This window comes from Hyperolius riggenbachi, chromosome 4 (genome assembly GCF_040937935.1).
Source record: "Hyperolius riggenbachi isolate aHypRig1 chromosome 4, aHypRig1.pri, whole genome shotgun sequence".
In the NCBI taxonomy this organism is placed as follows: Eukaryota; Metazoa; Chordata; class Amphibia; order Anura; family Hyperoliidae; genus Hyperolius; species Hyperolius riggenbachi.
This window is the reverse complement of record NC_090649.1, coordinates 108,700,718-108,712,496: the sequence shown is the minus strand read 5'-3', so window position 1 is coordinate 108,712,496 and position 11,779 is coordinate 108,700,718. Positions and strand designations below refer to the sequence as shown.

At 42.5% G+C, this 11,779-nt stretch overlaps 1 protein-coding gene across 1 annotated transcript; it reads right to left on the bottom strand.

The window, feature by feature from the left end:
* Nucleotides 1-586: 586 nt before the first annotated feature.
* Nucleotides 587-7,155, bottom strand: LOC137570451 (C-C motif chemokine 24-like). Its single transcript, XM_068279119.1, has 4 exons — nucleotides 7,018-7,155; nucleotides 4,100-4,211; nucleotides 3,018-3,095; nucleotides 587-883 (listed from the first exon to the last, which is right to left on the bottom strand). The coding sequence occupies exons 1-4, from the start codon at nucleotides 7,085-7,087 to the stop codon at nucleotides 826-828; spliced, it is 318 nt and encodes a 105-aa protein (XP_068135220.1). The 5' UTR covers nucleotides 7,088-7,155; the 3' UTR covers nucleotides 587-825.
* Nucleotides 7,156-11,779: the final 4,624 nt, after the last annotated feature.

The window sequence follows — 11,779 nt, the reverse complement described above, 5'->3', positions numbered from 1 at the left end:
TAATCCTGTGTAGCATGCGCTGTGTCTCATATCTATGATGCCATCTAGTGGCATCTTGAGACACAGCTGTATCATCCTTTGAGCACATCTGGCTATAGGGAGGGGGGCGGACTTGAACGGGGGGCACATCTGGCTACTGTGGAGGGGGCTACACTGGGGCGGGAGCTTATCAATCAATTTTTCCTGGTGTCTGAGGGAAAAGTGGGCACCTTGGCTTATACACGGGTCAGCTTATATGCGAGTATATACGGTATTCAATCTTCAGCTCATTGGTTTCCTTAACCAGGATTTGAGCCTGAGTGGACTGAACCTTTTGGAGTGAATGAACTGGTGAAGGGGTCTTTTGGAACATTTCTGGGTCACAAAGAAGCCATTGTTATGTATTCTGTTATGTATTCTGTATCTATTCATCTATTCAGTATAAATATATATATATACCGTATATGTATATATATATATATATATATATATATATATATATAAATATATATATATATATATATATATATATATATATATATATATATATATATACATAGATTGCATTGTTATTTAATATAAATACACATTTATAACTCACAACCCTATCTACCACTGCTAAGCTATAATAAATAAATTATTTTTTTTACCATACTTAGTCCCCTTCAAAAACATTTACAAAAATAAATAATTTGCATTACAAATTGCAACTCACTTAAATAACCCTAAACTATGAACTGTAACTGTAGTTTTGCTGCCGTCTTGCAGACACATCCTTTGCCATTGTGATATTACATAGATCAATGGTGTTGCGGCGTGGCCAGTGCAATACATGGATGCCGATTATTACATCACGTTATCTTCATCACCGGAAGCTTTTTTTAGTAGTGCGACTTTCTTTAAACTGCAAAAACAAATACACACAGTTAATAACGCAAATAATGCTTCCTCAGAGATGCTGTTCATTTAATTTTAGAGGGTGGCACTTTCAGCAGAAACATTGTTGATGTTGTTTTTATTGCTCTGCACATGACTCCCCAAGTATCCTGCAGCAACTCATCTTTTGACAATTGGACATTTTATACCCCTCTGCTGATTGTAAACTTGTATGGTAGGAGCCCTGATGCTACTGTTTCCTGTACTGAAAGTGAACCTGAGATGGTACACTATCGCTAATTTATACTTACCTGGGGCTTCCCCCAGCCCCATGAGCAGCACTGAGTCCTGCGCCGTCCTCTTAGGGCCCTCCATTCAGCTGCTACGACTCCCTGCAATCCACGCAGGTGCGGGCTTCTGCACATGCGCAGCTGGGCCATGCACACACCCCTCATCGCGCTCTCGTCTACTGGAGAGTACTGCATAGGCGCAGAACGCTCCAGGGGATGGGAGTGTGGATGGGGCACGCGGCCGAGCTGCACATGCACAAAGGCCCTCGGCTGGCGGGGACTGACCGGATTACCGGGAGTCGTACTGCCAGAACGGAGGGGCTGAAGAGGATGGCGAGGGACTCAGTGCTGCTCAGGGGGCTGGAGGGAGCCCCGGGTAAGTATAAATAATAGTGATAGTGTACCATCTCTGATACACTTTAAAGAGGAACTGTTATGTAACAACATACAGTAGAATGCAGTGAATTATTCAGGATACCCACTTTTAAGTTAAAGAACACCTAAAGTGAGAAGCATATGGTGGCTGCGGTATTCATTCACTTTGAAACAATCCCAGTTACCTGGAGGTCCTGCTGATCACTTTGGCTGCAGTAGTGTCTGAATCACACACCTAAAACAAGCATGCAGCTAATCCAGTCAGACTTCAGTCAGAAACGTCTGATCTGCATATTTGTTCAGGGTCTATGGCTAAAAGTATTAGGAGGCAGAGCATCAGCAGAGAAGCCAGGCAACTTGTATTGCTTAAAAGAAAATAAACATGGCAGCCTCCATATCCCTCTTACTTCAGCTTTAAATATCCTGGATCATGAGGATCAGCATCAGAAACAATTCGTATAACTATATATTGCTATATATTGGTATGTAGCCCCGCCCTCCCACTGAGACTTAGCCTAAGCTGTTCTCTAGATCCAGATCGTGGATTTTGCTGCCCGGAGAGGCAGAGCTTTGTGCTGTAGCTCTGCCTCTACTAAAGTCAATCTCCGCGGATCTCCACCTCTCCCCGCCCCTCTCAGTGAAAGAAGAGGAGAGGCGGCGATCGGCGGAGATTGACTCCAGTAGAGGCAGAACTACAGCGCAAAGCTCTGCCTCTTAAAGGAAGCGCTCCTCGATTTTTGCTCCAGGGATTTGGGAGGTATAAAGCCCTCTTTCTGCCGTGGGAATGCAACGTTTCAGCACTGCTAACATTGCTTAACCTAAATAGCAGGTAAAAATAAGTATTTCAATAGGCTTCAGTCTCTCTTTAACCGCTTTTGAACAACAGTGATTGAAATCCATGTCGTTTGGAGGCTGTTTGCCTGCCAAGGCATAGATTTCACTCACTGCCACCGGTTGTGTTGTGCTCTCCCCACTGCAGCTCACTTTCCGTGATGTTGGTATGACAGCAGAGCTCCATGAGCCGGTCAGGAGCCAATTTCATTGGATCCTGACCCTGTCATCAATGTGAGCAAATGTCATTGGCTTACACTAATGACAGGGTCAGGAGCCAATGAAATCAGTACCTGACTGGCTCACAGAGCTCTCCCGTCATAGAGAAGGCAGAGTGGTGTGAACAGCGGTAGCGGGGATTTGTCAGCATGCACCGGTTTCTGGTACCAGCGGTCTCTGGTCCTTATCATTATTTAATTTGTTTGATGGATTTTAGCTAGGCAAATCATGTTAGCATGATGCCTATTGTTCCATTGTTTTATTCTTTTTCATAGGTACGGTATATTCAAATCCAGTGATTGGGAGAACTGATATGATGGATGTTACTTATACAATGTAAGTTACAGTAATATGAGAAGCCATTTGTATGAGGCTATTTGGCTCTCTCAAAGTCTCAAAACAAAATGCTAACAAGCCACAGATAGTTTAAATAACAGTTCAACTTACCTGAGTTCCTTCACCTTTCTAATAACCCAGGGCAAATTGGGATTGGAGCAGAGAATCTTTCCATCCTTTGTGATAAACCTGGAAAAATACATATTGCTGAAAATTAGGACTCATTTAAACAAAACTTCGTCCAACCAATTATATTGTGAATTATTTTTTAAAATGGGCAAGGCAGACTTCTTGAAGAGTAGGAGGGAATTGATAGAGGACCCCTGCACTGCAAAAGCATCCAGTCAGTCAATCCTTTAAGGATACATTAGTACTGTTCAAAAATTTAAAAATTGGGGGGGGGGGGGGGGGGGGGGAGCACGTGTAGGAAGCTCTCCTCAAGCCCATATTACAAATACGAAATTCATGAGGTAGGTCATTTGTTTTTGTTAAAAAATGTGATTCATCACAAAACTTCCTTTATTTACAAAGATAGGTGACAGGTTAAAAACAACTAAATATTTATACATTTTTAGGTAAATGTTTGGGCAAATGGCGACTAGCACCTGTCCAGCTATTATCTGCAATTCCTCTGAATTTTCTGTTTTCATTATTCCTATATCGTGGCTCTTAAATATCAATACTCTGAACACATATCTTCCATGCATAAAGCAGATCTGATTGTTTCCTATTACCACCTCTCTCTCATCCTACCTTACCCTTCTCACTTAAAAGGCATGACAGTGACTAGAATGGCATTACTACTTATACAAGTGGGGTATGTATAGTGGCGTAACTATAATTGATGGGGTCCCCAGAGAAAACGTTGATGGGACCGCCCCATGTTCATACCCCTTCTCTTGCCTCCCTTTGATGCTCTTCACGGCCTGGGGGCCCACCTCACAAGGGTCATAAAACAAGCAGAGCCAGCATGATCGTCACACCCATAACATGTACAGCCACAAAACACCTGATCTGGAGGATGGGCTCCTATATCAGAGGAAGGGAATGTTAGCAGTTGGGGGCCCCCCACAGCTCTAGGCCTCTGAGATCTTAAGGCCTGCTCCCCTATCGGTACACCCCTGGGTATGTACATGAAGAGCACCAACTCATAAACAACACACCCTTCATCTTAGATTTATCACAATACTCACATCACAGCTTCAACACAAGGTGGATCTGCTTTCATGATGATGAAGTCCTCAATGTGATCATTGCGTCTGCCGGATGAGACTCTGGTGCAGCACGTGCTGAACTTGCCAGTGTCTGAAAAAATGTGACATACACATAGGAATCACCATACATATGTATAGATCAATATGAAAGCTTCCATGTAATACTTAATCCATCTCACATATGCAATGATTTTTTTCTAAATATGTTTTATACAATTCAACATAATCATCTTCACCCAAACTTGACATTTTGATTTTTGTAAACTCTGGAATTTTTAATTCATAAACCTGCCTTTTACTTTTATCAAAACAGAACTGGCAAGCAGAGATGGGCATCAAGATGCTAATGATTGATTTCTGCTTGCATCAGAGACAGATTAAGGTGAAATGGAGGCGTACGTACAAGAAGGGGCGCCCGGACAAAAAGGGCGCGGGGTGTAAACGCTAATTAATAATTAATCATTAATAGCGTTTATAAAAATAGTGTGCTATATTTCGTTTACAAATAATGGTTTACAAAATTATAAATCATTAAATAATGTTTATGAAATCGGCAATTGTGAAAACGTTAATCTTCCCTGTTTCAAAAGTTAAATTTATAATTACGTTTATTAAAAAAACAATAATATATGTTTAATTGTTATAATTGTATATTATTGTAAATAACCTTCATTTATGGTTTGTTCTTATAATAAAATCTGAAAATATTCTTTATAACAATGATATAAATATTACTACGTTCGTAATAAGTGTTGAAAAACATTAGTAAGTATTACTAAAATTTTACTAAAACTATACCTAAGCTTACTCTCACACAGAACTATCCCTGTACATATCCCTAACCCCTAGACCCCCCTGGTGGTGCCTAAACCTAAGACCCCCCTGTTGGTGCCTAAACCTAAGACCCCCCTGGTGGTGCCTAAACCTAAGACCCCCCTGGTGGTGCCTAAACCTAAGACCCCCCTGGTGGTGCCTAAACCTAAGACCCCCGTGGTGGTGCCTAAACCTAAGACCCCCCTGGTGGTGCCTAAACCTAAGACCCCCCTGGTGGTGCCTAAACCTAAGACCTCCCTTTATTATGTGGATAATAATGTTTTACTAATTGTGGCTGCAAAAAATATATTGCAATTTATGTTACGTACTGATCGCTTTATTTTGTGAATAATAATGTTTTACAAACAGTAAGGGATAAAACTTTAAATAATGTTTTAATTAGTTAAATTAGATAAATAGGTTTAGTATTTTTATAAACGTTAATTCGGCACGGGTGCATTTTATAAACGTAAATCACCACAAGCACACTTATAAATCATTAAAAAATCTCCGGGCGCCGTTTGTAAACGTTATTTATGTCCAGCGCCCTTTTTTCCTGCTCGGCGCCCATTAAACGTTATTTATTATGAGAGTGAATGGCGGCGCCCTTTTTGTCCACTAGCTGCCTGTGCCCTTTTTTCCCGCTTCCGAAATGGAGCCCTAAGCAAGCAACAACTTTGGGCCCACCCTTGATGGCCACCTGGCTTTTTTGGTAAGATTTATTGGGGGCTGGCATAAACTGGGCCCCTAGACTCTCTTCAGGCCCTAGGCAGGTGCCTAGGGCCTGAAGAGAGTCTAGGGGCCCAGTTTATGCCAGCCCCCAATAAATCTTACCAGAAAAGCCAGGTAGCCATCAAAGTTGTTGCTTGCTTAGGGCTCCATTTTACCTTAATCTGTCTCTGATGCAAGCAGAAATCATTAGCACCTTGATGACCATCCACCTGTCTGAGTTGCCTTATGAATAATGCAGCTCTGGCTTGTAAGAAAATTTTATGTAAATTGTGCAGCTTGGTGCTGGGCCAATCAGATGCCAGTCCTACCGATTTTGATTGGCCCAATTTTGAGCTGCATGCGATTTACATTAGCTAAGCATGCAAGCTGGAATAATCAGCATCTTACTGACCATCTTCCTGTTGTAGCTAGGGATGAGCGCACAGATTTATTGGAATTCTGAATTCCAGCTTCCACATCCGAACTTTGAGTTGAAACTCAGAACTCATGTAATTCTGAGTAAATTTGATGCAAGTGTTTTTTCACATTATTAAAGAAAAATGCCTACTGAGCATTGCTCACCAGACCTAAACAGGAAAATTCTATGTGAAAAAGCAGAACATTCAAAGCAAAATTGTAGCCTGCTATGAACATATTATTTTTGCAAACTCACACTAACCATAAGTAATGGCCATAAGTAATATTATAGTTAGAGCAAGAACATACACGCAATAAACTGTGAATCTGCAAAATGTGGAATACGCTTGAAATGACCGTATTCAATTTTGGAATTTAATTGGATTTGGAATTTGCCAAATCCCTATCAGTAGCCAGTTATATTTATTTACTAAATTCATTATATACCCATTTATCTTACTTGAAATTTGTAGAATATGACACAGAATATCTGCAAGTATCTATAAAACCTTTGCCGTACTGATTTATCAAGACTGGTGCTAACAAAACGTGAGCCAATGATGCAGTTACCCAAGGCAACCAACAACAGTCCTTCTTTCATTTAATAGATGCAACCATGGTGCTTGCTCTGGGCAGCTGCACCGCTTGGCTGCAGTTTGCCTTGCACCTTGCAACTGCAATATTCTAAATTTCATTAACAGTTATAACACTGCTATTGTGGCGTTCCCTGTGGGTATATTGCCATGTCTGCTTGAATAAGTTGGCCTGAGTTTTGAGAAATATTACAAAGAAACAAGAAGCAATTGCCCACAGATATGATCACATTTCTTGTGGTAGAGCAGACTACAAGTCAACATCTATTTTTTCCTTAGCTCTGAAATTATTCACAGCTATTTCATTATGCATCCCTTTCACTGGCTGGAAAACCCCTAGTGTATCCCCAGTTCCCCACTCACCAGCAGATACGGTGGTGATTGCAGCTGCAGCAAGGAGAGCCATACACAGCATGATCTTGGCTGAGCACATGGTGCTGGGATGTCTTCGGTCTTCTGTTTAGGGTTGGTTTCTTCTCCTGTATGCAGAGCAGCTGAGCAATGTGATACCCACTTGGAACCATCTTCTTTTAAAGCCCATAAAGAGGAACTGTAGAGCAGAAGGAAATGATGCAGGGCTTTTCCATGCGCAATCTGCCGCATCAGCACTTGCAGGTGCAGTGGCTCTTGCTCAATTATTATTAAAAATCATGCAGAATAAGTGAAGCTTACAGTAATAGTTTTCTTTGGATATGAAAGCCACCATTAAATATTATTATGAACGATCAGTTCTACTAAGATTAAAATGTATCATCCATTGTCCTCTTATATGTTTGGGAACTCTGGTAGGAGAAACACTTCACTGCAGACAGGTTTGGGATAAGGTCCCCAATGTAAGGTGGAGATGCTGAAGGGTGCCCTCTACCCCTCCATTCATCAGACCTTGATTGCAAGCAAGGCTTTGGTTCCCCCTCCTCAGTCACTTACCCAAGCTGATACTGAGAGTTGCTCCTCGACGCACCCCTTTCCTTTCAAATCAGACTGACTTGCTGGCTTAGTTAGGATTTCTGAATGTGGTGCTCCTGGTGGTCACCCTAAAGGTTGCCACACACCATACAATTTTTAAATATCTGTTCAATTCAAGAATTGCAATACATTTCTCTGACTGATTGTAACATTCAAAAATCTGACCAATGTACCACACACCTGTGTTCAATTTTTCCTCAATTATGATAAAAATGATTGGAAACTCTGAGAAAATTGCTTGGGTGTAAATATTAATAAACTGACAATCTACCACACACCATTCAATTTTCATAAAAATTGATCAGAAAAATCCAGCACTCCCGATCAACTTGTATCGAATAAAAACGGCAAATCCGATCGAATTTTGTGCTCAAATGAGCTTTCAATTTTTTGGGAAATCCAAACTTTTTTATCGAATTACTGTAAAATCGGATCATTTTATTGTATTGTGTGTGGCCACCTTTACATGGGATGACATGTTTACTCACTCTCCAAGCCTTCTGATTGTGAATAGGAAGCACCCTGGCCCATATGTCACCTGTCAGCCCCAGCTGCTTGTTTTGATCAGTATACTGATGGGGATGAGAGCTCAGTTGGGCCAGCAGGGATGGAGCCATTCAGTGGCGTATCTAGGGAAAAGAGCACATATGGCAAGGAATGAAATTGCGCCCCGCCCCCTAATATATAGCTTTTTAAATCTAACAATTTTGCCTGCATGTACCCCCAAATAACACCCTCAGGCAGCGCATAGCCCCAAATCGAACTCTGAGGCAGCATGTTGCCCCACATAACAGTGTGGCAGTGTGTAGCTCCACGTAACACCTGAGGCAGCAGTTAAACTCTAATGTGCTGTCTCCTCTCCACCACTACATACCACATTTGTTTTAAACTCCGAATTTAATATTCTTTCCTCACCCTTACTTTCAGAACTTTAGCACAGGTGGCAATATCTTTACTCCAGAAAACACAAACACAACACACCACACACACACATAGAACACACACCATACAACACACACACACACACCATACAACACACACCATACAACGATATGTCACAGCCCAACTACACCTGTTTCACCACGTTACTGTGAATGCAATTCAGCAGCTACCAAAACAAGTGTCACATAATAGTTTTCAAGATGTGCATCACATCACTTTTAGGCTAAAAAGGCTTTTTTAATAACATCAATAAAACGGGCTAATAGCAGAAGCAGAAAATTCACAATGCAGTCACATCACGTTAAGGAAAAACTAGTACATTCTTTTACAAGCTGGCGCTGCCACTTCTATTTGCTATTCTAATTCCAGCAGCCACCGCCAAAAACACCTGTTCTGTGTGTTAAAAAACAACTTCTTGCCTCTGTCCAGTTTGTGTAGCCCATCGTCTTGCGTGGTACTGTTGATGTGCTCCTTCCCCATCAGCCGACAGCCGCACAAGACGCCCGCACTGTGCAGCCTATCACAGGAGGGGACGGCTAGCCAATTAACTTCAAGAGACTTCTTCTAGGAAGCGGCGAGCAGCGCCCACGAACGAAGCTGGAGAGAGGGGACCTGGATGCGCATCTATCATAAGACAAAGAGCACCTCCACGTTGCCAGCCTTTAGAGAGGTAATGTATCAGGGACAGAGCACCGGCAATGGCGCAGGCAGCCGATCTAATGGGGAGGCGGGACCTGGGACAGCGCGCCTTTGGTGAACAGTGAGAGGGCACCGCAAAATTGCACCCACTGAGAGGTAAGAGACAGGGGCGCCTATGGCACTTGCCATGTGTGCACCCCATTAGATACGCCTCTGGAGCCATTCTCTTCTTTGCATTTGATCTCAATCATGGTTGCATTTGATTTATGTGCATCCCAAGGCCAGATTTATACATTTTGTGCCCCTAGGCTAAGTATGTTTTTGCTTCCCTTTTATCTGGAGCAGCGCCCCTCCCATTCCATGTGCAGCCCCTTCTTCCATGTGTATCATCCATGTACTGGAGTCCCTCTTGTTCATGTACAGCTCCCTAGGGCTTTAGTTTCCCTTTTTCATCTGTTGCTCCCTATTTTCAGCTTCCTCTTTCACATTTAGCAACCCCTCTTTCATTTACAAGTATCCCCTTGGGCTGCAGCTGCCAAAGGCCCAGCCCTTTGTAGCCTTTCTAGAAATCCGGCCCTGGTGCCTCCATAACTTCTTACCACTGCACCCAAGGCTGAAATCTCTCTCACCTGTGTCTAGGCTCGGCCCTGTGTGTACATCACACCTAAAAGAGGATCATTACAGGAAGAATGAATCGCAAGGGCTCTGGTTCCAAAGAGGGACTGTTCCTCCAAAAGAGCGAAATCTGGGAGCTTTGGCTTAAGGGGTCCTGTTCCTGTACAGCTACAACACACCTTAGCTGGATATCTCTTCTCATGTGATATTAGTGAATACAGGAACCATGGTGTGCTTAGTATATTTCTCAAAAAGTAAAAATTGTCTGATGATGGCTTTACCACCTTGGCGGTATGGACGAGCTCAGCTCATCCACTACCGGCGTGGTGAATTTCTCAGCCCCTGGTGGGTGTTTTTTGAATATTTAAAAAAAAAAACACGCAGCTAGCACTTTGCTAGCTGCGTGTTTCACTCGATCGCAGCCGCTCTCCGCCGATCCGCTGCTACTCGCCGCGAAAGAGGGCCCCCCCCCCAGACCCATTGCGCAGCCTGGCCAATCACCACCAGGCTGCGCTAAGGGGTGGATCGGGACGCCATGGCGACGAGGGAAGCCCTAACAGGAAATCCCGTTCAGAGTGGGATTTCCTGTTGGGTATGATTGCTGGCGGCGATCGGAGGGGTGGGAGGGATGCCGCAGGGAGGGGGAATCATGTAGTTAAAAGGGTTCTGGGTGGGGGGGGAGTTGAAAATAAAAACGGACACTTACCTGGTGCTTCTACTGGCCCTCTGCAGCTGTCATGTCCTACGTCGTCCTTCGTTGGTCCTCGCCGCCGGTCCCGGTCTAATTCCACATCTAATCCAACCGCGGCTGCACGGCAGTGGCCGCGCTCGCTCCCGCGCATGTCATCAGGAGCTTTCTGCGCACGCGCAGTGTAACAAAACTTTGTACTGGGCTTGCGAATAGATGAATATCAGACCAGGACCAGCATCGGAGATCCAAGGATCGTAGGAGGACGGCGCGGGACATGACAGCTGCAGGGGGGCAGTAGACGCCCCAGATAAGTGTCCATTATTATTTTCAACCGAACCTCCTCCCCTCCCCTCACAGAACCCCTTTAAGAAAGTTCAGTTGTTATCTGTGCAAAAGAGCTTATCTGAGCTCCACAACCAACTTGGCCATTGCTTTATGGAGCATTTATGCATCAAAGAAACAGTCAGGGACAGATTTAGATAACATTTTTACTCCTGGGAAGTTGAAAGGGTCGTTAGCTCTGCTTGTGTTATAGTTTAAGATACAGAGTGTGTCTAAATGCAAATATTAAAGAATTATGCAAAGCTTTATATATAAAAATTTAAATATTATACTATTTTCTTTGCTACTAATGTTCTATTAATTATCAGTACTACACATACAAATCATTACATCATAAGTTTTTTTTTTATCACTTCAGTGTCACTTTAAGTTAAAATATAAAAAATGGTATTACTTACAGCTAAATAACAGTCTAACGTAATATGCAATGCAAGAAGAACTGTTTCCCAAATGTTTAAAGTCTATAGTGTAACTATAAAGACCACATAATTATAGTCTTTATAGTTACACTTAGTGGTGCTCAAATACCCCTTTTTAAAATTCGAGTTTGGTCGAATTCGAATAGTAAATTATTCGAGGTCAGTCGAATTTTCGAGTCGAATAAATTTTACTATTCGATTCGACCTCGGACTTCGAGCTCACTATTCGAGTCGGTATTCGAGCTCATTATTCGAGCTGACTATTCGAATTGGCCTTAAATAGCTTCCCAACACTTGTTTTGAGGGTGAATGATGCAAGAAACATATTTTTTTCCAAGTAACAACAGCAAGTGATTATGTGGGGATGTTCCTTTAAAAAAAAAAAGGTGAAAAGAGAAGTTGTGTCCAGAATTTTGTTCAGTACTGTATATACTTCTTCTTCTTCTTCTTCTTTATCTTCTATATCTTCTTCTTCTTCTTCTATATCTTCTTCTTCTTCTTCTATATTGTC